General features: G+C 45.0%; 1 protein-coding gene across 1 annotated transcript in view; it reads right to left on the reverse strand.

The window, feature by feature from the left end:
- Positions 1-735: 735 nt before the first annotated feature.
- Positions 736-26,426, reverse strand: part of LOC115321582 (insulin-like growth factor-binding protein complex acid labile subunit) — a 45,326-nt gene continuing 19,635 nt past the window's right edge. The window contains exon 2 of the mRNA XM_040218779.2: positions 736-1,262. Coding sequence (XP_040074713.2) covers positions 736-1,262 — 527 coding nt within the window. The remainder of the gene's footprint in view (positions 1,263-26,426) is intronic.

Consider the following 26,426-nt stretch of genomic DNA (forward strand, 5'->3'; position numbering starts at 1 on the left):
ATAGACACAGCGCAGACCATGCCTCAGCGCCGAAGCACCGCTGATTTCGGTATTATCACAGCCCTCAGGAGCATGCACTAGCCTGCCATTAAAGTATCTTTTGCGAGAAGGCCTCAACGTTTAATGATAATTCGCCGCCGCACCACTGTTGTACAAAACGAGCAGTCAACTATTTTATATTGCAAACTCGGTCGACCAGCTCATGATTGAGCTACTCTACGTGACCACCCAGGCTCATAGCCGGGGAAGGGGGGGGGGGGGGGAAGGAGCTAGGGGAGGGGGGAGGGAGCTAGGGGAGGAGGGAGGGCTTTTGGGGTTTCAGCCGCCCCCCCCCCTACATCCAGCCGACCGTATAATATACACGTGCATTTTGACGTTCCTTCCCCCTCTCTGCACCCCGAGTCATGGACATCCTCAGGCACCTCAGCCGCCCCCGTAAAAAAATTCCTGGCCACGCCACCGTGACCAACAACTTTGACGCAAAACTGTAAATTAGCGCAATACCCTCACTGTACAGCTCCGTATATCGGACGCTTGATCCGGCTTGCTTGACTGGAGGCTGGGATAGTAAAATCGTGTGGCACAAAAGGCAATCCGTCATTCATTCGCTGATCGTAGAAAACTGAGATCGCCGCCTTCCAGCTAATCCGATCTCCTTACCACTCAGATCTCTCCATCGTCGAACACAAATCACTTTTTTTTAACGAAAAGACCACAAACCAGCTACTTCATAGATCACCTACACGCAGACAGTGTCGTGGAGAACGCAACCAGTCCCAAAAATTGGAGTGTGTGAAGAGCAAACGCCATTCGAGCCGCACTCCCGTTGCTCTTCCGAGACCTAGAAGTGTGTTTGCGCAGCGCCCTCTGCTGGGTGAGCACCACTTCCACGTCGTTGTCCATCGACTGCGCGTCCCGGTCGCGTTCATTTTTGGTCGCCGTGTCAGGAACGTTCGAAACGGCGCCTTTGTCGACGATCTTGTTTCCCTCGTCGTCGTCGCCGCGTCGTCCCTTGTCTTCGACAGGTGGACGACGCGGGGGAACCTTGCCGCGCGATGCCGTGCCGAAGCTGGGTTTCGCGTAGTCCTCGGAGCAGCCCAGCTGACTGGCACTGAGTCGGGACACCTTGCTGCTGCTCAGGTTGCCCTGGGCTTCGAAGTCACACTTGACGTGTCGCAGCTCGCGCCGGAACTTGTCGCTCCTGGTAGCATTTTCCAGGTGCAAGACCCAGGCCAGGCGGCAGTCGCAGCTGAACTTGTTGCCTGGGAAGAGAAGGGAGAGAGAAGGGTCTGGATTAGTCAAGTCATTCGACAAGTGAGCAGGCTGTTTGGCGAGAAAAAGTGGTCATCAACACGTAATGAAATCTTCCGTGTTTCAATTTACATAGCCGGATCGGCAACAGCGAGTGTCGAGCACTACTGAAGCTCTAAATTGAACAGTCGGCGAGAAAGTTGGCGAGATCGCTGGCAGCCGCGAATGACCAGCACCGCGCTGCGGTTGGCCATCGCGAAGTCAAGCACAGCTGCAGCTTATTGCAGCGGTTCGAGAGTGCAGCTTAGAGCCCCTGGTCTACTTGCAAGATTGGTTGCTCCACCAACGACGAGGAAGACAGACACCTGAACAGACGCAAACCCAGCAGTCCTAAACAGGGTTGTAAAAGTTATTTCAAAAACGTATCTAAGATACAGCTACAGTTACTCATACTCGCTAAAAAAAGTACCCAGGTACAAGTACAGTTATTTCAAAGATACTTTATTTACTTTCCCCAAATTTGTCAGTATATACCTGTGCTAGCTCGACATGTAACGTTTCGAGTACCCAAAGAAATAAGGGGATTCTATTCGAGAAGTAAAGTGTAGGTACGTGACGATGCACAGGTAATGTAAACGGCGTTTATTTCAGCTTAACGATAAATAAACAGTCGACTCGATCGACGTGCGTGTGACGAGAGCAGAGTCCGCCGCCAGCGAAGCCACGACCGGCTAGTAGCGAACACATTCCCCCGCCGCACGGTCCAACAGAGACGCTCGCTACTCCGAAAATGATAAGAACGAACAACGCGGGGGCAAAGCTGGCCCTCTGTCCCGAAACCAAGGTGAGCTATTCATGCGGGAAGGGTCCACACTGAAGAAAGGGTCGGGGGCATCCTCTTCTGAGTCACCAATGTGCGCCTGGCTGGGCTTTGCTTGTGTGTGAAGTCGAGAGAATCGCAGGCACCGTTTGGCGGGTCCACGTCTATTTTTTCGCTGCCTGAACTCATGCTGCGAGTGAACATCCTGATAAAAAGCCTTCAATAGCAAAATGCAAAAGTTTGGTTTCGGATCCTGCTTTAAACTGTATTTTGGATTGTCAAAGTCGTCAAACCCAAGTCTCGAAAGGTCACGAGTGATGTCCGAGAAACTACAAGCCGTATCTCGGTGTGTGTGAACGGCGTTTCTCGTGAACCACATCCGCATCCGCAACCGCTTCGCAAACGCATCTCAACAGCCAGTGCGAATGCGCCATCACAGCGAACGCCGCTGGGCGGAATTCACTCGCTTCTCCGCGGCGTATTCGCCCTCTGAGTTCGGTCCTAAATCTTCGTTCGCATAAATCGGACAACTACTCTATATCCGATCCCTCCTTTTTTATCGTCTCCGGTCTCCACACGGGGTAGCGACTCCTTTCATGCGAGAAAGATCTTTCCAGTCTATTCTTTTTTTCTTTCTCCATTCAACATTACAATGCGAAAAATAAAAGTAAGAACATGGCGACATGCAGTTACTACGGCAAAAATACGCCACGTTTGTCTCGCTTAAACCTGCACTCCCTTTCTAAGCGACGCCCTACAATCTATTATCGTTGCGCTGTGATCTGCCCAAAACTCCAATCATCGCCCCCCCCCCCCCCTCCTCCCCCGGTCTTAAACAACCAGGCAGTCGACATCACAGCAACGAAACTGAGGCCCGAGATAATATTAGACCGTAACAATAATCTCGAAATACTGTATCCGATACTTTCCCGGCGTCTTTGCACAAGCGTTGGTTTCTTTATCGAGTATCGCTATCGGAGCGCAAAAATGATCTCCTAAAACTCCCCAGTGACGTGCGAACCGGACCGAGCACGACGGCACACTTTTAACGCCGTCATGCATCGTTACCGCTTCCTCGTCACCCACAGCTGTACCCGACAGGCGCCGCCAAGGGCTCACAAGCATTCGTTGTGCTCCCCTGTCGGCGCACGATGACTGCTTGTCTAACGAAATTAATTATTTCACTCGAGAAAATATTCTAACAAAAAAGAGAGTCAGTCCTTCTACTGTTTTACCGAAGCGACACGAACGTGCCAATTGAAGAAAACATTGAGATTAATCATTATTTTACATAAATAATACCCTTTATTTCCAACAAGTTGCCCTCGACATGGACACAACCGGCTGGATATCCGTGTGCACTTATGCGCACGATCAAAAAGTGAAGAAAATTCAGTCTGTTGGATCCGTTCGCTGCCGCGGTTTCTGTGCACATGTTAATATAGCAGATTCAAGGAGACAGCAGACATAAGGAATTGATTTCAGAAATAACTTTCGACACACAAGGACGATGACAATAAATCTACTAACCATGCCCGTGTAGAAAGTTATCTAATACTAGATACGTAGTTCTTCATAAATGTAAGCGGCAACCAGACAACCGGCAAGCCGGTTGTCTGGGTGGCGCCGTCGCTCATAGATGGCGGTAGCTGTCCAGAGTGTTGTGTCGGCATTTGTTTGCTGGCGGACACGATCCTCGGGAAAATAGCCCTTAACAGATCCGCTGTCAAAAATGGTTCATAGGCTACGAATAGTCTACTTCCATAAAGCCCTGCATGCAACACTGCGCGCGTTGCACTCTGGGAACTAGTGGGCCAGGGAGGAGAGTGGCATGGTTTCGGTTTCGATCGAAACGTCGACAAGAGACTATACACAGAGCGTATCTTATGTTTTCTGGTCCCGAGAGCGTCATTTTTTGTTCTCTAAACTAACCTCAATGACCATATCTCGAAGCTTTAGCACAAGCCCGAGACGTATAGCTTGTCTTGACTCTTAACACATGCTTTTTTTTATTTTTGTACTCGAGCCGTTCAGTTAGCGTTTCGAGGTATGTGGGAGCCAGTGCTGGGATCTCGAAGCTGCGAAGCTCGGGGATCTTGCTTGTGTACGAGTCAAACAGCTGTAAAAACCAATAAGTATGCATATATCGAGCTCGCACCTTTACCGTGTTGCTGGTCAGGAAGTTCGTTTGTTTTTTTGCGTCCATAGACGAAATATAACTTCTTGGAATTACTGTTTTTTTAATACGCCTGAATATGCAAAGTAAATTTGGAGGCGCCACTGAAAAGCTCAAATCGGACACACTTTTTATCTATTATATGTACAGACCCGCAGCAGTGCACGGAGCAAAGTCCCCACGAGCTTGCATTCCAATATTCAACATCGCATTTGCGCATAAAGTTATCCTGCCAATCATATAGGCACATTCGCGCACACAAACATAAAGTCGAGCAGGTGTGTGAAGAATGTCGCAACGTTCACCGGTAGTGGGCCGGACTGGCGTGAACCCCAATGCAGTGCGCCAAAGGAACGAAATTATACAAAACGCATTTGACGGTTGTTAATGGCCATAATATTTGTTATGTGTTTGCTTTCTTCCTGACTGAGTATACCGAGATAATTTCAGACACACCGTTCAGACACAGATCTTGGGCGTCAGAAACAGCTCATTCAAAAAGGCTTAGCGATAAGTAGGGGACGCTTGTTGGGGCCTCCGCCGATCTCAGTGTTTGTGAAAAGTTAATCTGCTATCACCATAAAGTTTGAGTGGGATATATATGATGACAAGAGGAAGACATCGTAATAACTTTTGTGCAGTAGTTTAAAAGTTGATGCGTCAACGCTGGGCTCAATATTGATACTCCTGCGAAAATGCGGCTTGCTTTTCGCCCAATGAAGTAACAAGAAGCGGACGTTTGGCAAACAAAATACGTATAAGGCTCAAGGTGACCAAATTTCACTCGTAGTTCACTGGTACTAGACGGAAATATTAAAATTGAGCTCAAAGATGTACTCGTGGGGTGAGGTGACCAAGCCACGTACTACATACGTTTACATACGCACACACAATATCCGGTGTTTCGGGAATTAAGGAAAGTGCCCCTGTCTTCGTTTTCTATCGCTCGAGAATGAGTGTATGGAACATTCGTGAAAAGTCAGATAACCGAAAACGCAAGCAGCGCATTCGGTCACGGCGCGATGGCATGAAATAAGGCTGCTCAATCGAAACCCAAACTGAGTGGCCAACTAGTTCCCAGAGTGCACTGCTTGGTATTTCGCCGCGGTGGGGCGCTTCGATTTTGGAAAAAGTCTATTGAGATTTTTCGGCACAACCGTTGAAACGAAGTTGGAGATTGAAGATTTGGAGGCTGTGTATTGCCTTGTTAGCGTCGTTACTAAGCAAGCTTCGCACAAGTTGTGAGCAAATGTCGATTGGCATTACCCCAGTGCACAAACAGCTACCCGCTGATCCATTCTTGAAAAATATTTTAAATGTCTTTTTTTTTGTAATTTTTGAGAATAAGTTTATGCCATTACAGGTTTGCTGCAATTGCCCATATATTTTTAAACCTCTCCTGTAATGGCCTTCAAGAAAAGGCCTGCAATAATTATAATAATAAAAACCCTTACGGCAACCCCTTCAGTGCTCGCCTTATCTCCGGCAGCACCCGTTTGTACATTAGAAGGCCTCGTCAAAATATCCCAATCTCACATTCGCGAACAAAGATCGCCATTTTGTCGACAAGTCTCGCCCAACAAAGGGCTTTGACGTCCCGTCTCATCAGCGGCCGCGGAAGCGCTCACTTCTTTTATTAATTGCCCGGTTCTAAAACCAAACCCCCACATGATGTTGCAGGCAATCCTAGAAGGCCGTGCATCGAATACTCCCGTCCTGTTTGCTCCGATCGATGACACTGACTCGTAGTACTCGTCCGAGTACTAGCTGACTCGTTGTTTAATTGTCTGCAACGACGGCCCTTTCGGGAGGCCCGGACAGCGACATGACTTGAGAAACAGACACCGAGTGTCATCCGAGCCACGTCATCCGGGACGATGATAAGCGTCCGAGTCTTTGGATCAATCTTTCCAGACACCGCGTGACCTGTTTCTGCCTTCTGCCGTTTGGGTTTGTTCTTTTAACATGAAACGTTTATAGGTTGGGTTTTCAGGTGAAGTGAAGCCTCAACAAGCATAACCGCGAATTTTTCCGCTAAATTAAGCGGGAAATATGACGTCACGGTGCTTCGTGTCACGTGACTTGTACACAACTTGATCTTATTTAACATCACAGCGCACCAGAAGAAAACAAAACTCACAAACACAGTCACACTAAAAAGAAAAAAAGAAAAAAAAAAAACACAACCGCTCAGCGCAGACTCAACTCTTCGCTTGTATTGATTATCTTTTACGTGCAAAGTTTGCCCTTTGTACGTAGAAGAAGAATATAATCAATACAACGCTGAGCGATTGTGATTTTGTTTACGCATGCCTGTGTCCTTGAGTTTGTTTCCTTTTCCTGCACTGCAGCATTAAATATTATGAGCCGCCAACTCGCCCAGTCATCAGTCTTAACACAAAATCAGTTTCCCCTCTAGATTTAAGGAAAACATTGACGCCACGTCACATGGTCACGTGATCTATACTCCAATTCAGCTTCCCCGCTAGATATAGCGGGAAAATTGATGTCACGTAACCTACACATAAAATCAGTTTGCACGCAACAAGTCATCCCTCTCATACTCTGCGGACACAAGCCGACCCGACAGGGAAAGTCGATGCTCAACGAGTGAATGACTCCATAGGGTGGAGAGGGACCAATGGGGTGAGAGTGGTGGGTGAAGTCAGGGGGGTGGAGTGAATGGGCCCGTGAAGAGGTGTGGAGAGGCCCGGAGGCACAGCTCGAGAAGAAATGCCTGGAATTTACTAGCGCTACACCAAGAATGTTTCACGTCGCAACACAATCGCTGGGCAATTTGAGATATATTGTTTTCCTGGCTCGATTGTTTGACATTTTAGTCTGGTCATAACTGCTGCTTGAACTATGGATTCCAGCCTCAGCACCGTTGGCTTCGGAAGCATGAAAGATATAAAAACAGAATAAAACTAGAATATAAAACATGCTGAAATTTTTTTTTAGAGTATATATTGTCACGCTAGATGGGTCGTCTACAAACACTTAAAGCAACGGTACTATTCGAGTGTTTAGAGGCGTGGCAGAGGTGGCTAGCAGTTTGCGTGAAGGATAAGTTCTGAACCTTTCTTTCTGAGTTGATCATATTACTGCGTTAATATTTTATTTCGTAGGGATCGCGGGGTCGTCGGTATTTGTCCTCTTTGGAACCTAAATAGCTACCTGCCCTCGTGTCACCTAAATCAATAGTGTTTGTGAGTTTTTACTTTCATCGTTGTTTACATCCCGATGTCTATGGGTTGTTTTAATCAGTACCGAAAATGGCATGAAAAGGATTGACAACCGTGCAATATTTAAGCTTACTAAGATAATTTTCAAGTAGTTTTAAAATATAGCCTCTACATACCTTTGCATAGAATAGGGTCGTAAGCGCTTTATACCGTACAACCTCAACTGAACTGACATGAGTCTGGAGTGGATAACAAAAATAAGTGGAGGACAAATAGGCACATATGTATATAAATGAGAAGTCTCACTTTTTTTGCTTTTAATATCGGTTATAGTATACTTGGCATATCGTACGAATTTAAAACCCTTTAAAACCCATGGGACAAAAAACATGCGCGGAATCAAAATTCAATCTTTCTTTTTTTACTGTTGCCGAACAAGATGCGCTATCTACAAGGTGTTCCCAAAAACAACTTTACAAAACTTTTTTTTTATTTATTTATTTTTATTACGCATTGCCTAAGGCTCACTCTCCGCCCAAATGTAGCACTAGCCTGCCTGAACTAGATGCAAGTTCAAGAACTAACCGTTATCTCAATCCAAAACAACGCTATGCTAAAAATTTCAATGCGAAATGGGGCCCGTTTTTTGAAAAAATGGCCACCGTATTCAGTCGGCTGCCATATTCTAACTGAAATTTTCAACAAATCGCATCATTTTTATTAAGATCACGTTTATTTGTGAAACTTTGGCTTTGTGTTTGAATCGTTAACGCTACATTCGGGCGAAAAATGAGCGTACGGCATTGCGTAATTTATATTTAAAAATAAATGTGTAGTTTTCGGGGGGGATTTTTTGTAGTTAAAAAAGCACTAGTAGGTTCCAAAGCCGACAGTAACACTGAAATAGTTCAAGGTGAAGCATTGAAATCCACGGAAACAAAGTAGAATTACATGTTCTTTTTTTAATTAAACGAAAATGGCTCGCTGTGCCCCATTCGTCGAAACAGGATGAGTTGCAGAGACAGATAGCCATTACTTCTGGCGGGGTGGGAATCATTCGAATTGGTATTTGAGTTTTTATCGCTGGCTTAGTTTACACGGGCTTTGCGATTGGGATAAAAGGATGATATTGAGGAAGTGGCGCAAGCAGATTAGGGCGAAGCCTTCAGAGGGCCAAGAAGAAAGGAACGAGAGCAGAGAACGAGGGAGAGGGTCATGCGGAGAGCAAGTCGTCTGCTTCTTACCCAGGAGTTGCGGTGACGTCAGAACGACGGTGAGCTCTGATTGGCTCTGCTTGAAGGATAGTGGGTAGACCTCAAAGCAAGCTACTTTAAGCTATACCCACTATCCTTCTATCAGAGCCAATCAGAGCTCGGCGTTCTGACGTCACCACAACCCCTAGCAAATGAAGCAGACGAACTCGCACTCCGTATAGAATGTCACGCTGGCTCCCACACCGTTCAAGAAGACGCAACAATTAAGGAAATGAAAAAGAGGAATGGAGAATCACTTTATCAAGTGTGCCAAGAAGAGATGCGTGTCGCAACCCAGTCCAGCTTTCAACGACAGGTTGCACTTCTGTGCGTCTCAGAAACGACTGCACCATCATGTCTTCAATTTAGATCCAGGATGCGGTACAAGATTGTTGTTACTGCGCGTTTTCGAGCGTCAAGCTTTCCGATAAACATGCTGAACAAGATCCTGGTGCAAATCTGCTTGTGAGGCACTTCACTAAGCTCTAATGGCAAGGAGCCAGTTGAGCGCCAATTAAGAGTGCGCATGATTGGAGAAAATAGAAAAGGGGAATAGCAAGAAGAAACAAACAAGAATCTGAAGAAACGACAATTTTGTTTGTGTGTTATTGTGGGGTGCCCACCTTTTACATCTTCCTTTGCACTTTCTGTTGTTTATGTGAGGTTTAACTATTCCCCCTGAACCGTGTGTTCCACGAAGAAAAAAATCCTGAGCCTTTCTATTCGACATTCTCATCTTCGTAGAGGTATTCGGCAATCCCCCCGGTTGGATATTCTTAACAAATAAAACATGTCGGCAGAAAAACAAAATACTGTCAGAAGATTTTTCTAACATCCTGTCTCGATCTTTGCGTCTTCGTGACGTAGTATTGAAGCGGGCCAACTGAGGACCCTCATCCCTCGGGCGGGACAGACAGGCGCCTCTGTCTCCGAATTCCGTATTCCAAGTCTCCGCCAGGCGTGGGAAGCGGCGATGATGGATGCAGCTTGCACTGTCGAACGGGGACAACTTCTCTGCTTTCCTCCCACCATGAAGAATATCGCGACGGTGAGGCGTCCGTGTCGAAACCCCATGGTTCGTTGGCGTTACTTGTTTTAGTTTTTCTCCCAGTCCACTTTTGCATGCTCGTTGCTCGCGAGTGTGAGGAATGGCGCAAGAATCCCCCATTCGTCTTGTTCCCACTTTTCTTTCTCGGTAAAAAAAAGGGGGGGGGGGGGGGGAGGGGAACCTGGCTGTAAGCTTACTTTTAGCCCCCCCCCCCCCCCCCCCCCCCGGTGATGTTGGCCAAAAGAAGAGGGCAAAACCAAAAAATAAAAATGGCGGAAGAAGCCACGTCTCCGTCCACTAAGCGCGAAACATCACTTCTCATTAGGGAAGAATAATCGGTCAGCTCGAAGGAGAATGGGTCGTCGTCGAAATAGTCTCTTTCGACTCAGGGTCATAATCTTTCCAGTTGCTTCTCTTCCTTCGAACTCCACCGAAAAAGAAACAAAGAGAAACTCAAGGTAATGTCGAAGGGTGACCTGGAAACGGGACAAAAAAAGATAATTAGAAAAATGAACGCGAGCTTCAAAAACGACGAAAGTAATAGTGTTCTGCTGAACATGATGTTCGCCGTATAGTAATGGAAGTACGACAATATTCTTCCAATGTATGAAGTGAAACACCCGCTACATCCGCAACCAACAACGAAAGAAGCCTCGATACGCAGAAGAAACGGGAAGCAGTATTACTTAGGAATAAGTAAAAATGATGCATTGTCACATAAAAAAAAAAATCGGAGACGGCTCTAGAAACTTTAAAAATATGGTACAAATACAATAGCTAAAAAAGACAAAGACGAGAGAGCATTTTGTTCTTAGCCCGAGACTGAGGCAGGAAAAGAGGAAAGTTTCAAAGTAGAAGAAAAATTAACAGTGGAGGACACGTCTCTAACACAGCTAAAGACAAGTTTATTTGGTCACCTTCTTATATACACTCCACGAACTTCACCACAGAACCTTCCCGATCTCGAAAGCCAAAAGGTAACAAAGGTCTCACATCTTTCCACCACAATTGTCAAACGACCTTGAGGTTTTCCACAAAGGTCGTTTGACAATTGCGGTGGAAAGATGTGAGACCTTTGTTACCTTTTGGCTTTCGAGATCGGGAAGGTTCTGTGGTGAAGTTCGTGGAGTGTATATAAGAAGGTGACCAAATAAACTCGTCTTTAGCTGTGTTAGAGACGTGTCCTCGACTGTTCATTTTTCTTCTACTTTGAAACTTTCCTCTTTTCCTGCCTCAGTCTCGAACTAAGAACAAAATGGTTAACATGCACCAGCTCGCCTGCGCAATCACTACATTATCATTGAATAGAAGAGAGCAGTCGGGAGAGGCAGCCACTCGCTTTGTTTCTTTTCCGCTTTTTTATTTGTGTCTAGTTATTCACAACCTATCCCCACAAACTACTGTACTAAAATCAATGTTGAAATAAGGCGAACTTTCGACAGCAACTAAGATGAAAAAAAAAGCATATCCCAGAGGTGTTCTAAATGCATACATTTATGGGTCCTTTATGTCGTCATGGCATAGCGTCACGTTACGTCACGTGAGGGACCGCTTGAGGTGGCGTCGATCCGTGTCACTGGACGTCACATGCAACGTCATGTGACATCACAGTGTCATTTCACGTCATGATGTCGCGTTACCCCACAGTGCCATGTGAAGCCACAGTGTCGTGCGTTATGTTCCAAAGCAGCTACTGCTTTTATCGGTTTCTATTTTCCTCCGTAGCATTCTCTGGGGCTTACGGCAAGCTCTGATCTCAGCCCCCGGCAAGCGCTGCTATGCGCATCATTCGTCCCAGTCAGGGAATCGTTTCCTTGCCCGGGCAAAGTGAAAAACAAAACTTGATAAAAAAAAGTAACTTGAACATCGCTAACATATATCTTGAAAAGCAAAAGACTACACGTGTAAACGAACAACAAAGTAATTCCTTTTCCGCGCGTTCTATGTAAGAAAATGGTTTATTCTAAGGTTCAGTTAGCAAAACAAAAACTTCTTCGTCCTCTTTAGAGGTTCCAACTCAGCTTGCAAAGCAAGTTGAGTTGAACCCTCTAAAGTTGGCTAGTTGAAACCGAAGGCAACTTGGAAATCGCCTTCGATTTCAAAGGAAGACGAATTTTCTCTAGCTCTGAAAGACTCTAATGCAGGGGTCTCAAACTCATTAAAGTGTGGGCGCTAGATATTCCACCAAAAAAAACTCCAAAGCCAACTTTAAAAAAAAAAAATGTTTAAAAACATTAAAAAAAAGCAATGGTGTTTTACGTTGCAAAGGAGCTAAGTCTCTGAACGACACTCCAGATGTCTTTGTTTTTTTAGAGAAGGGGGCAGCTCGTGCTTGTTGGTTATTGTAAATTATCCATTTCGCCTTTGATATATTTTGCTTTGATTATCTACCGTGGGCCCATACATATAACGATTAACCGATGCAAGCACACTGTCGCTTCCCTGTCGTTCAATTCACTTGGAAATCAGACAATATTTGTACTGTAATTGAAATTTCTCTTGGTCCCAAGCGTGCGCTTGGAGCTTTATGTTTGACAGTTGTTCCTGCTAAGCGAGTGTTCGGGAACTCGAGGTGCGTCATGGGCAAAAGACTCGTGTTTGTAGCCTAGAGGGGGATTGTCGTACAGGTGATGAACATCAGGAAGAGCCGACAAACAAAATTTAGGACCAAAAAATACTCCATTAAAAATATATAACAGAATAGTGCAAAATATTCTAACACGTCGTAAGAGCAGAGCTACATTTCGAGTGGAAATCAGTGGACGACATGAAACGATGAGACGTGGGGCGCTCGAGACAAGGGAACGGGGGTCGCAGCCCCGGGATGAATGCGGGCCGCGTCTCAGCAAGCCGCGGTCTGCGTGTTTGAGACCCCTGCTCTAATGCCTAGGCGTCTTATTTGTACTTCCCTATTAGCCTTACGTGAACTGATGTCATATACCATATACGAGTCAACATCAAAGTGTTCTAAACGTAATTTGCCTGTGGAGAATAAAAATATTAGAAATGATACACGTCAACCTCTACGTTATGTGACTCCTCAAATGCTTTACGCAAGAAGTGCGTAACGGGCATTTTCGAAATTTCAGGAATGAAAAAGCTAATTCGGCTTGGTTTTTTAGAAGGAATGGGCTCAAAATTCCCGAAATTTAACCTTGTTCTCTAACTCGATTGCCTTGCTTCTTATTTCTTTTGATTTGGTTGCCTAATTTGCTTTTATTTTGTTGTTGTTTTTTGTCGCGTAGTGAACTTGATTTTTGAGACCACTTTTGACGTTTTGCAGCTTTCTATGAATGGCTAAATTGCTCACTCACTCGCCTTAATTACTTGTTAGTTTGCCTTCCCGAAGTAGCGTTTCGGTAAGCGCCGTAAATTACAAATACATAAATGTGTCAAAGTATTAACGGTTTCAAAATATACGAGTAAAACCAGCGCATTCACACATTCCTGAACGGAAGACTGAAGAGCAGCAATCGGACCTCAGAAGTGGAACGAACAAACGACAGCACTCACGTGAATATGAAAGAAGAAAAAGGGAGACAATAAGGCGACATTCAAGCTAGGAAGCACCAATCATAAGCATATAGCGAAAAAAAAAAAAACACGTATGCAGCAAAAAAACTTTATGAGTAGCAGTTTGAAACACGGTGTACCTGCACTCTTTTTGCAAATACATGAAGACTCTTTGTGTGGAAGTTAAGTGTGCTAGAAAACACTGATTTTGGACATGCTTGTTTTTTCTTTCTATATTTCAAATTGTTCGCGAATCAAAAGAATGCATAGCGATAGTAATTTACGAATGCTTTCGGGTCATAATTTGATGTACCGAAGCACCGGCCAGGAGGTGGAACCCATATGGTTTTATATATTACTGTATTACAGAATCGAGCTCCCTTAGTACTAAAACAATTCATCGTCTAACAGAACGTTTTCCATCTTGAAGCTGCCAATGAGAGTTAGTTCTTAGGTATTCGTTTTAACATTGCCCGTTATTAACCTAATTAGACGTAGTACAAACTAATTTTCTTACATCCCCCATTCCAGAGATTCTGTCCAAGTCATCTGTACAGGTTACCAAAAAAGAACGACTGTTCTCACCCGGAAAAACATGTTTAAAAAGAAGATAAATAAACTAAAATATTAGAATAAGGGCGTTTTCTTATTAGCTGACTATGCGGGCGGATTTGGTGAAAGGCATTGGTACTTCAGGAATGTAGACATCAATTAATGTTACACAGGCACTGCATTTTTTGCTCCTGATAAAAATTTCTACTTGTGGTTTGTAAACCCCCTCCCCTTTTCATTTTGCGTAATTATTCTTTTCCAATCCAGTTAAGTACAGCGCCCATTTTTCTACAATATATGAACTTTTTGTGGATGGTAGTGGTAAAAAATGGCTTAAATCTGAAAAAAAAGATATCCAATTTGAGACAGAAACAGCAAAACTGTAATATAAAAAAATGGGAGGGGAGGTAAAAGAAAATTTGAACAAATAAAGTAAATCTTCACAGAAATTTTGCTGTCTCGAAAGGTAAGAATTTGTGCAATGACACTTTTTCAGCATTGCCTCGGAAGCACCTTTCGCTCTTCCCATTGTTTCACCCGTTAAAACGACAACAAGTGCATTGTGACTTTACGGAATCGATTCCTGTCTCCAGTTCCATGTACCGCGAGAACGGCGCCGACAATATCCTATCACACCTCACCAGACCCTGTTGCCAACATCAAGAAGTTTTTCCGGACGTGACTTAGAACCAATGAGAGAGAACCACCACCACTTTGCGAAACATGTTTATCGGTTGAAGATGCGCAGTAGGCTGTTCATCTTCAGGTATAATCGCTACTATAACTAAGGCTCTCGGTCCTTAGTAAATTTAGGAAGAATCCTGAAGTAGAAAGCAATGCACCAACCTGTATATTTTCCGTCCTTATTTTTTATTGCGGATGCACAGAAAGGTAATGAATTGCGTATGAAGGGAAAATGGTTATAAATACTAATATTCGGATCATTTTTTATGTGACCCTTATTTTGCCCGTGAAATTCGTACATTTTGCTTTTGTATGCTACTTTGAGCACTTACTATTCAAATGACTAAATATCTTTTTTTTTTTTTTTTCGTTCGTGTTTTCCCAGCTTGAAAAGAAAACCAGCAGGTTAGCCTTCTCGTATTGTCAATAAACGATTTTGTTCCTCGAGTGCAGATACCTCTGCCGCTTGAGCACGGCGCGCCATTAAAAATTTACACCGTGACTGTGCTCACCGACTCTCGCAGTGCGCTGCAACAATTATAACATCTACAAGAAAGACCTGAAGGAGTGATGGATGTCCGACCTGCCACGCAAGCCCTCGAGGGGCTCAGACTTCTAATTATGCTAAAGCTGTACTCCGACGCACGCTGAGGTTGCCGGCAACAACCCCCTCCCCCCCCCCCCCCCCCCATCACCATTTACCATACATGCTTAGACATCATCAGGTTTGCCTTTCTTTGAGGTACGGCGACACTGGTTTACGCTGTAATCTCTAAGAAAAAGTGAGCACACCCTCTAGTCATCATGCGTTTTGACGGCTGTAACTACCCCAGAGGCTTGCTTAAGTACCCACTGTGCTCGAGCCATTGAGCGTTACCACCCTGTTGGCAAGTGACAAGCATGGGGTAGTTACGTTTTATAAACTCTTGAATTAAACATTCAAGTGCATGCAGTCGTTCAATAGTAAAAGTCACTTAAAAAATCTCAAAAGTACTTGAAACTTGTTTTCTTTGTGCGTTGGTTACCATTTATTCAAATTTAAACCGGTCGAGACAGGCGTGTGGTTCAGATCGCCTAAACTGTAGAAAACAAATATGCCAAAGAGTGCAGGCAACCTTAGTAGGCACCTACTAAAACCCGAGGCAGATAAAAGGCATCGCGGTTGTCCTTTTTGGTTCCGTCGCGGGTTTCGCCATGTACTGCTAGTGAACAGCTGGCGGCTGGCGTCGTGCCTCGAGAAATTTAACCATATCTCGAGAAAAGCAAAGGGAGCTACGCACAGGCGTGAGTTGACTGGAATGTTCGCCGGACGAGATACTCTTGTCGTCTTTTATTGTGCGGTTCAGTAAAGAGCGTGCTCTCATTAAAGGTGTGATCGGTCAGTTCTACGTGCAGATCAGTTGCAAATGGCCTCCTCGGTTCCGCCAAACTTGCACGCCTGTCATACCCATTTTTTTTTTTTTTTTGCTTTCAAGTGCTGTGAAGTATGAAGCATTGAACACCACGACTGGGGCCGGACAGGACGAACGTACTCAGATATCTGGGATGATGCCCGTCTATTTCAGTATTTCTCTGTCTTGGGACATATGATTCGCCTTCACTGGCTCATTTGGCAGATTTCATCGAGCATGCTCGATAAAAAATGCTTCAAACAAGTGTGTGTCATCCAAGGTGGTGTACTTTGAAGGGGACTAGGATTTCAGGCCTTTCGGCACGCGTTCCTTTTACCTATATAAAGGATTCCAAGTAAATTTCCAAAAATAAGGCGTTGGCAAACATACACGTGCTATTCGGCTTAGTTTTTTTTTTTTTTTTTTTTTTTTTGTAAAAATTTTTGTTGGAGAAGCCAGCAGGTGCAGTGCAGAGAACTATGTTCTCGGCGTTCTTTGATGCTTGAGGCCGGTTCAGACACTTGCGTTTGAATGCGTTTGACAGCGTTGCGTCGAGAACCGAAAGCGACTCACCGGCACATCTGTGCTTCGTATGAAGCGTGGAATCCAATTCAAGAAATCGTCTTGGCACGCGATATAAGCAGCAGGGATGTCCTGGTTTCTCGCTGCCGCAACACAGTCAAACGCAACTGTCTGAACCAGGCTTCAGATGATTTAGCATACGTATTTCGCGTTCGCTGTAGGTGAAGGCAAGGGCACGAAAGCGGAAATTCTGCACTGTCCTCTTGGCGCGAGCGCATAGAACGCAAATTTTAAAGACACGCGTTTGAGCAGAAACAATTGTAGCGAAAAGAAAAGGACTGAAACAACGCTACCGGCGGACGGGCTTCGCTAGAATCACCTGCGCGCGCTCAGTGTACTCAACGTTTACTCAACCGCCGCTGAAGTCATTCGGATATGTAAAAAGAGAAACGAAAATGCATCAGCGTGTTGAGAAAGTTGTGATTGCAGAAATTGGTTTCGATAAGTAATACAATTAATTAAACAGGCTTTGTATACTTGAAGTGTAGGCAAGCGAGAAAACGAAACTGATCAAAACGTGACGTGTAGCGACTATTCAATTTCATTTATAACCTGCAGTCCACTTTTGCAATGGATTACATTGAGATACAAGCGCTTTCCTAAGGGCAGTAGAGGAAAACAATATATACGGACAAATCTTGCACAGTCTTTTCGTATTTATGCAAAATATGACAGTGGTCACCATCCTAATCGGTAACAGAAAATACAGCAGTATATAAGCTGGTGGTGTCGACAAGTGGTGTGTATAGGAATGCAGAGTTCCAATATCTCATGTTGTACTTTGTGCTGTTTGTGAACGCGCTCATATATAATATTGTATGGTGTCTGTATGTCGCCTATGTGTGAAGTGTGGTGTGGAATATGTAGAACGTGCATGTCTGGCGAGGCGCTCAGAGCAAAGACTGTTGGTTTCTTTTTTCTTAGATTGAGCGCTGTCCGTTAAGATGGCGCGCGTCGCCGCCCAATGCAAGGAGTCGCGCGTTTATGTCTACTTATTTGAGTGAAAAACATGGATGCGCTCCATGGCCCCACGGAGCAGCCACAATGGGTTCGGTTCTCGGCCTCTCGTCCCAGCGGGACCAGTCCCATAGCCAGTTGAATGGGTTTTCCGTGCGGTGAATAGTGCGTGCACAGATGCGGTGGGGATTACCAGGGACTTGAAAGTGGATAGCGAACGCGAACAGGTGAGCAGGAGCATTGAACGATCGGAACCGACGCCGCTTGAATCGGTGATGCCTCGCCTCGCCGCTGTCAACCGAAAACGCCGGATCACTTGCGTCAGGCACAGCAAGCAGGTTCTCTGGTCAATAAAGACATAATTTCATTTGTCGCTATACGATTCCTTCTTTGAATGCTTTCTGACCGCGAAGTAAATGCAGCCGGCCGCGCGAAAGCAGTCGCGAACAAACTCCCTCGAATGACCCCCCCCCCCCCCCCCCCCCACATCGCCGCCCCTACTCGTAATAGGTGCCGTGCCGGTGCTTCGAGGCGCGTTTTGGAGTGCTTTAGTGCGCACGGAAGGCAGCGAACGGGCGTACGCACTTGAGAATCGTATTTTAGCAAAAAGCAGTCCAGCTCGCTAGGCCTTACTCGTATTGCTCCACTGTCGCTTGCTAGCCGCCATGTTGCTTTTGGGGGTGCTCACTGTGACTACCTGTTGATTGCGTGCCGCGTGACTACCCATGGGGTCGTTAGTATTACTAAGGTGGTAGCGATATCTGTGACGACTTCTGACTACCCCAAATGTAGTACCCTACGACTACCCTTTTGTTGAGAGTCTAGATGAGAAATCTAGCCAGTGCAGTACCGCAGCTAGCTCGGGGTCTTAACGTGCATCAGGCAGTTGTGGATCAAGATTGCACGGCACTGCTCATCCAGATTGAAATTGGCAGGGGGGGGGGGGGGGGGATTGAATCTAGGATTCCTGGTTTCAGCAGCGCGTTCTTTGGCTCCACGAGCTCCGACCTGGAGCGCCCCTGGACGGGAACGAAACGGAGGAGAAGCTCGGTTAGAGCGCCCACTGACAGCAGTAAGCAATTCCCACCCCTTTCGAATCTAGACCAGCACTTCTCAAACTTCGTGTCGCCGACGAAACCCGAGCTATACATCTTATGGGTCATTTGCGAACTCCCGTTGATGACAACAGCGTCTTGCATAGATCGGGGAACTTACGTCGCTGTAGATCGCAGTAAGTTGAAGTCGTCAATCCTGCTCAATAGGTCACAGAGGAAAGCAGAAATGGCAACACGTATTTGAGCGCTCTCTCCACTAAAGCCCGTAGAAAAAGGCGGTTACAACTAAAAACCAACAAGATTCTAGATGTAAATCGTGAAAACTCTACTAGCAGCAAAACTGTTCGGTTCCTCGATTTTCACTCTCTCGAGTAACTTAACTATCACCGGCGGGAGCGATCCACAACTCAGTGCGGCGCATATTCACGTCATCTGTCTGAGGTTGCGCTCTTAAAGCCTCTCTCTAATAACTGTCGCTGTGATACTGAACTTTGCGAATAGCTGCAGAAGCGGATTTTGTTGAAGAGACTGGTACACTATATATTAACTTTATCGCTAGAGCAGTGTAATAACATAAAATTGGAATGTTTCTAAATTTATTCGAGGTTACGGGCACTACAGTACTTGTACAAGCATACTGGCACGTAGCGTCACTCAATGATATATTTCTTTTCTCCTTCGCGCATTTTCCTAACCTACAGTAACATCCCGAGAGAAAGCTCAAATAAAAGCGAGCGCAAATCTTGTGAAAATCAGGAGTGTGCTAACTATCGGTGAGCGGTAAAAAAATCAAAAAAAAATCTGTAATATAATATTTTTGTACCCTCTGACCTGGCAAAATTTTTTCACATTGAGGGGCAATGGAGCATGGACAAAAGGCCTTTCCGTCATTAATGTTCGCTTATCTCCCGCCGTAGCTAACTAACCCCATTAAGGCCGAGGTCACCATTTTACCAGGGCACTACCATTAGTAAAAAAAATACTGTCTTTTTGTACTTTAAAAAAAATCACGTTAAAAATAGGGGTGGGTTATCTTTCGCTATATTACGGTAGTCACGGGTATCGCAGAGTAGGCGTATAATATCTGGAAGTGCAGGGGGGGGGGGGGGGGGTAGCACGTTGCCCCGCGTGCAGAATCCCCGTCGCAAAAGCCCCGCACCATTATCCCTACGCTTCGAAAATCCCGCGTTCATGTACTCCGTCCCGTATTCCCCAAGTGCAAAAAACCCCGTCCTTATTGCCCCTTTCCCATCCTCTTCGCGCTTCAACAAGCACTGCTCTATGTATTTACCTAATCCTTTGAGTGTCTATAAAGGCTCTTTAAGTGCAAGAAACAGCAACATAAAGCGATGCACCCTGCTGTCATGAAAGTATAGTCAGACGTAGAATTATAGACTTCATCTACCTTGATGGATAAAAATATTTTTAAGACAACGTAAGAATGGAAGTAGTGTTTGGTGCTGTATATGTAACAAGTACGGCGCCATGAGCTGCGGGTTAACAATTTTGACAGAACCGCTGGAACTGTGAATCCGCGTGTGCTTCAGAGTCAAGAAAGCTTTGGTACAAGGCTTATTTATAGAAGCTGTAACTTTAAATCTTTTGCCAGTGACTGTTATTTTCTGCCGGTTCTCCCTTGTAACGTCACAGGACGTGAATGTGCATAGCGTACGCCTGAAGAACGGGAAGATTTATCGAATTATGTCTTACTTGAGTCCCGGATACGGCATGACTACGCTGCACAACCTCGCGTGCACACCTGCTGTTTCTTAGTTGAAAGCTGAATGCTCCGCCCTCGCGCTGAGGACTCGGCCGTCTGACACGGGGGATTCGCGTCGTGGGCTTCTGAAACTGGAGCTTTTTAAAGTGGGGCAAAAAGGCCGGGGCGTTGACCGCGTGGCATATGACAAGGGGCTTCTGACATCGGGTGTTTTCGTGTCCCTAGCAATCAACGCCTCGGCAAACATTCGTGTAGAGACTGGTGTCCAATCGCTACGGAGACGGAAATAGCCGAACTCTAACAATGTAGGGATTTCGGCACGTTCCCCGTGCTCTTCCAGCCCTAGTGCCTGGCTATGATCAACCTTTGCGGAATAGGCGCGAGATCACGTGGTCCCTTCTGTTTGGAAGTTAAGGTGCAACCGCACCCCTGGTTAGTGTGATTCTGAACCAACAGATGGCGGTGGGTCGCCTTCCAGGCCTGTACATCAGTGCGAGAAATCGTGTGTGGTGGCGCTTCGAAACAGTTGTATATTCTTCTATATCCAGAATTTGACATCCCTGGTCCCTTGCTTGGTTTTCTCTGCACGGGCTTTCTTTGGAACGCGCACGGCTGCGCCAGTTCTCGTGCAAGGGGGGCAGTTGCCACGCTCCGAGCTCACGTCTCCAGCAAATGTAGGCAGAACAAAACGCGAAAATTGTCCTGAGCCAAATGGCGAGACACATGCACAACAAAACTGCCGACGCGCTGAAAAATATAAAATTGCCTGTGCGCCGTTATCGGGGATTTCAGAAGCCAATGACACATATTAGAATGTGATCCGATTTATACTGATACGAATGAAGGTGACGAGAGGACGAACAGTGAACTGAAAAATAAAGGTTTAATCGGCGAACTTGTTCCAAACAAAAAAAAAGTAAACAAAGAGCGTCGAGGCAGCAGAAAAGCAGGCGGCGATTCGGCAGCGTAACAAAGAGCGAGAGCGAGACTGACTCGACAAGGTCGCTGGCAGCTGCCTATCTAGAGTGCGTCACGTCACTCTAGATAGGTCACTCTAGCGTCGCGCGTTCTGGGCGAGGATGAACTGGCGCTTTCGAGGACAAGAAAACAGGGCGAAAGTTCCGTCTGGTGCAAGAATGAACGCGAATCTTCCAGAAGTCCGTGACCGAGCGTTGCTTTCTCGGCTCTGCGGGCGGCAATATGACGGGCGGGCCCTTTTATTGTGCATGTGTTTGGATCTTTGTGGATTTCCAGCAAAACATGATGACGTCATAGTCCGGTTTCCAAAATTCTAGCTTGAGGAATTAACTATTAAAAAGAAAAGACTATTTTTTGGGCGGTCAGGTGTCTCATTTAGGTAGCTGGGTGTTTATTTTGACCCAAACCACGAGACTGGAAAACACAAAAAATGACACAGAGGTTTAGATGTTGAGTTTTGTAAACCCAAAGTAGGACTGGTGCGGGGATCATAATAAAAAGTGCCGAGGTTAAAAATAAACTCACAGCAATAAAGAATAATTATTAATTTTAATACGAATTCGGTGATAAATGCAATGACTGACCACGCAAAGATTCTGGGTCAGTTGATAGCTTTTGCACATGGTTTAAACAACTTGCAGGGTGCCAAAAAAGAAAAAAATACAGGGTTTCTTTTTACCGCGAGAATAAACTAGGCATCGCCGAACGCTCATTCTCCGCCCATAGGGAGCGCTAGAGGAAGAACCAGATGTCAAAGTTTCAGCCCAATACGATATCTTCTTCAAAAATTATAAGTGATTTTCTGAAAAGTCCCATGGGAAAATAGCGGCCGACGGAATTTTTGAATACATGGGGCTCTATGGGCACCAGAAACGAAAATCCGGCAAAAATGTGCTCCATTTTTTTCGTTGGAATTTTCAGAAAATCACTTAAAACTTTTGAATAAGGTGTCCGTTCGGGATGAAACTTTGGCATCTGGTTGTGACCTAGCGCTACCCTTGGGTGGAGAATGAGCGTTAGGCAATGCGTAGTTTATTTTTGCGGTAAAAAAAAAAACCCTGTAAATTGTTTTTGTGACATCCTGTGCCAGTCTTAATTTGGTGATTCATGCGCGCAAGTAGTGGTGTACAAAAATGAAAACGATGCAAACGGGTAGGCTTTGACGTTTTATAAAATATAGTGTAAGCACGCACATGGTACGCTGATTAAGACTGAAACAGCCCTAAGTTTTACACCAGCGTTGAGCGTGTACAAGCTAAAGCATGTACACATACACTGCTCAGGCCATTGTGTTTGAATGCTCATAGTAATTTATTACCCTCAGATTTTGTGTAAGTTATCTCCTGATTTCTTACAACAGAAAGAAGGAAACATTCTAATTCTGGGTTGGTAAAAAAACTCCACCTGCTGACGGTCACCAATCATCTCGGCGCCGATTATAGGTATTCACTGCATGCCAACAGTCGCGTGTTTAGAACGAGTTTTTCCCACGTGATTTCATACGATCGCAATTGTTCTTGACAAACAACAATGTTTAGTCAGGCAAGCGGTCATACGTGAAGCTTAGAATATTTTCTATTGGTTGTAACACACGTAGCAAGTTGCAATTTTTTTTTAAATTCGCGAAAAAAAATGCTCTTGGGTTACCTTGGTGTCTAATAATTCATGTAGCACAAAAAAGAGCACGAACTGAATCGCTGTGGGAAACGAAAACAATAATGATAAACAAGCGTGTAATCACTCCAAAACTGATGGCATTGCACATATACAAAAGGTAAGCATTGTCTCACTAAATACATTACCAATAAAGTATCTGGTTTTATCCTGCGAGCGAAGCGGAACATACAAGTGCGAGCATACTGTCCTGAACTACACTTCCAGTGAACAAGCGCACCATCCGAAGCACCGAGCTCGCTTTTATAGCGTTTGGGGCGCTCAAACCTTTGAAAACACGTGCCATTTTCTTAGTTGTATAATATTTTTCTAGAAGTCTAACAACTATAGTCTGTTTCATTATAAGTAAGTGCCACATAATCAAAGATGTAGACAAAAAAAATAAAAATAAAAAAGAACGCGAACGCACATTAAAATTGCGATGTAACGGCGCATTCAAAATTAGTCGTTAGTTTTTACCAAAAATAAAAGCAATTTCGTAGGACGACATTGTCACCCGATGACGGTTATAAAAGGTGCAGTGCAACTGTTAGCTCGGGGTCTTTAACGTGCATTACACAGTATATGTGATACACGATCGCACGACGGTAGGATGCAGATGGGCGACTGAACCCAGTATCTCAGCTAAAGCTCCTTGATAAAGGCGTTTTTAACAAGTACCGCCAACCATTATTGTGAAAACGCGCAAGACACGTGCCACGAGCGGGCGCTCCGCCGCCATTCGCTTTTAAGGGCCAGTCATTATATACCCGTGCCCACGGTGCACATGCCACCACGGGCAACTCGAATTCCATTTACAACGAATGACATTTGAAGGGTCGGACAGTCAGCGCGCGACACTCCGAGCGTAGAGCGTTCCACGCGCGGCAGATCGCGAGCCGACTCGTTGATCGCATGAATGTCATAACTTGTAAATGACATTCGAGTTGCCCGTGTGGCAGGCGTGCCACACGGGCAACTCGAATGTATTAGCGCTGCGTCGCTATTTGTGTCCAAGTGCCAGTCGAGAAACGGGCCTCCTGCACTGGCACCTTCGAGGTTATTTGAAAGACCAACGCAAATACATCGAGGGGATTTAGTCCCTGCACGCTCTGCAGCGGGAGCTCCGTGCTTTGAACGGAGCTCGCACTCGAGCATTTCTCCACGTGCTCTGATCTGCGGTGCCACAACACACTCGGCCAACGATCCCCCAACGCGCTTGATTTATCCTGTGAGCTAGACCAAATGAGCTACACTTAGAGTATCGGCAATTTTTCCCCCGATATTATTTTGGGCGCCGCCATGTGAGTGGTTAGTAACAAATCAAATGCAACTCCCGGTCGTCATGATTCAAAAGTGCGTCTTCCTCAGCAATAGTTTCGGTGTCAGGAAGCTCACGTAATGTTGCTTTGATTTGTCGCCAACTGTTTAAACATTTGTGGAGGACGGAAAAGCATTTCCTGTGATTTCAGATAAAGCTTCAGATAACTGACAACCATCATTTTAAGCATCCATATCTGTATGAAGCGTAGCTTATTTAGTGGGTCTAGTTTAGCCCGACCGCATAGGCAAAGAAAGAGAACGAACAGCTTAACTTCGCGCTCTTGGCGCTGCCTCAGTGGCTTCATCAGCCCGTAGTGTTGGTTGCGCTCCGAACTAAAGTAAAGCAAAGCAAATATTCAGATCTTAGTGTTTCACAAGCCAAACCAACAAAAAGCACTTAACACGCCTAAATAGAAAAAAAAAATATTGCGGGTTTATTTTAACTAACCGTAGATCTTTTGACGTGCAACCGAAATCACAGAATGGCCTCCGTCGGTTTGCGGGCACCTCGGCCGATATTTAAACCCGACAAATATAGATTCATAATCCAGTGCGTTGGCTGAGAGGAGCTGAGACGTTTTAATGTCATTGCCACTTAAGAGCCACCCAGGTGGTTTTTGAAACAAAATATAGTCGAACCATTCCGACAAGCATACTTTGATATCGTAAATGATTTATGCAAGTGATAAAAACAATAAAATGTTTTCGCATACGTGGCGGAATCTGAAATGGCAGAATGGATTTCATGGCGCCCATTTCATTCGAATCGCGTCGGGCATGTGTACCGACGCACAGTAGAACGCGCGCAAAAGTAGCTGTGGTGCACCCGCAACCTCGCGCTTGTTGTTCCCACATCTCTGGCTCGCTCACTGCGGGCATCCAGGCATCTGACACCCTGACATCTGGCGCTTTTTTTGTCTTTCACGTGGCGTTCCAAGCGGCACACGACGGAAAATGCACATCAAGCTGTTCTTGAACACGTGTCGCCATCTGTATTTTATATTAAGAAACTACTATTCGCCGTAACTGAATGGGAAAAGTTTGAGGTCTTATAACATTCTTAACGTGTAATATATCGATATGGAAGTTCTGGAAAATGTAATATCGAAGGATGCTTCATATTTTAATGTCTCGTTATTTTGATTAGTTGACGTGATTCCGTTTTAATAGCGCCATAAAATATTACAATTTTAAACTTTATTTTTTATTCTAAAATATACATTATCTGTACAGTTAGTTGCTTGCTTTTTTATTTTATTACATCTAACCGAACGCTCACGTAAAATATGGCGGACGATGGGAAGTTATAACTCGAGAAATATTTTTTTCAATATTAGAGACTGTGGTCTATTAAAAGCCAAATAATTAACTAACAACTTAAAATAATCGTGATATCAAGACATTAAAGCATTGTTGAGAAACTGCTCTTTAATTTGACACTAACTTTATAAGTGTAAGATACATAGAAAGAAAGTTATAAGCCGTCGGAAAAGCATCAAAACGTCATGCACGGTGGGGTTGCACCTTAAAAGGGCGAACGCTGCTCGCTCCTTCCTTCTCTTTCTGGTTGCCATTTCGTGGAGAAAAAAAAATTCGTGAGGGTATAAAAAAGTAATGGGTTTATATTTACCGAACAAATAAACTACGCATTGCCGAAAGCTCATTCTCCGTCGGAGTGTAGAGGTAGCGGTTCTAACCAGATCCCAAAGTTGAAGGACTAACCGTTATATTATTGAAAATCAATAAGTGATTTCCCGAAAATTTGAATACAAAAATAGGGCCCGTCTTTGCCTCTTTCTGCTGACTGGCGTCACTCAGCTCCACGTATTCGAAAGCTCCGTCGGCTGCCATTTTCCTATAGAAACTTTGAAAAAAAAAATCACTCATAACGTTTGTGTAAGGTGACGGTCCGTTTGAAACTCTGGTGTGTCGTTTGGACCGCTTGTGTCACATTTGGGCAGAGAATAGCGTTCGGTGATTCGTAGTTCACTTTTTCGGAGAAAACAACCTCGTACATGTTTGAGACACCCTGTATTTCGTAATTTATTAACACCAAGAATTAATTCTGAGCGGTATATATTAAACTTAAGTTCCTCCTAAAAAAGTGCGCCTTTAAAACTAGGCGCGAGCCAGCATGTTTCATAGGACTGTACTGGAGCTTCTTTTTATTTTTATGTAAAAAATACTACGGAGGATATTTCACCATCCAGGCAGGAAAGGGCACCAGGAGACATGACAACAAAGGGAGGCGACAAGGGTCACTCTCGAGTGTATAGTGGTTGTCC

Source organism: Ixodes scapularis, unplaced genomic scaffold, assembly GCF_016920785.2.
Source record: "Ixodes scapularis isolate PalLabHiFi unplaced genomic scaffold, ASM1692078v2 PGA_scaffold0__279_contigs__length_252992795, whole genome shotgun sequence".
NCBI lineage: Eukaryota > Metazoa > Arthropoda > Arachnida > Ixodida > Ixodidae > Ixodes > Ixodes scapularis.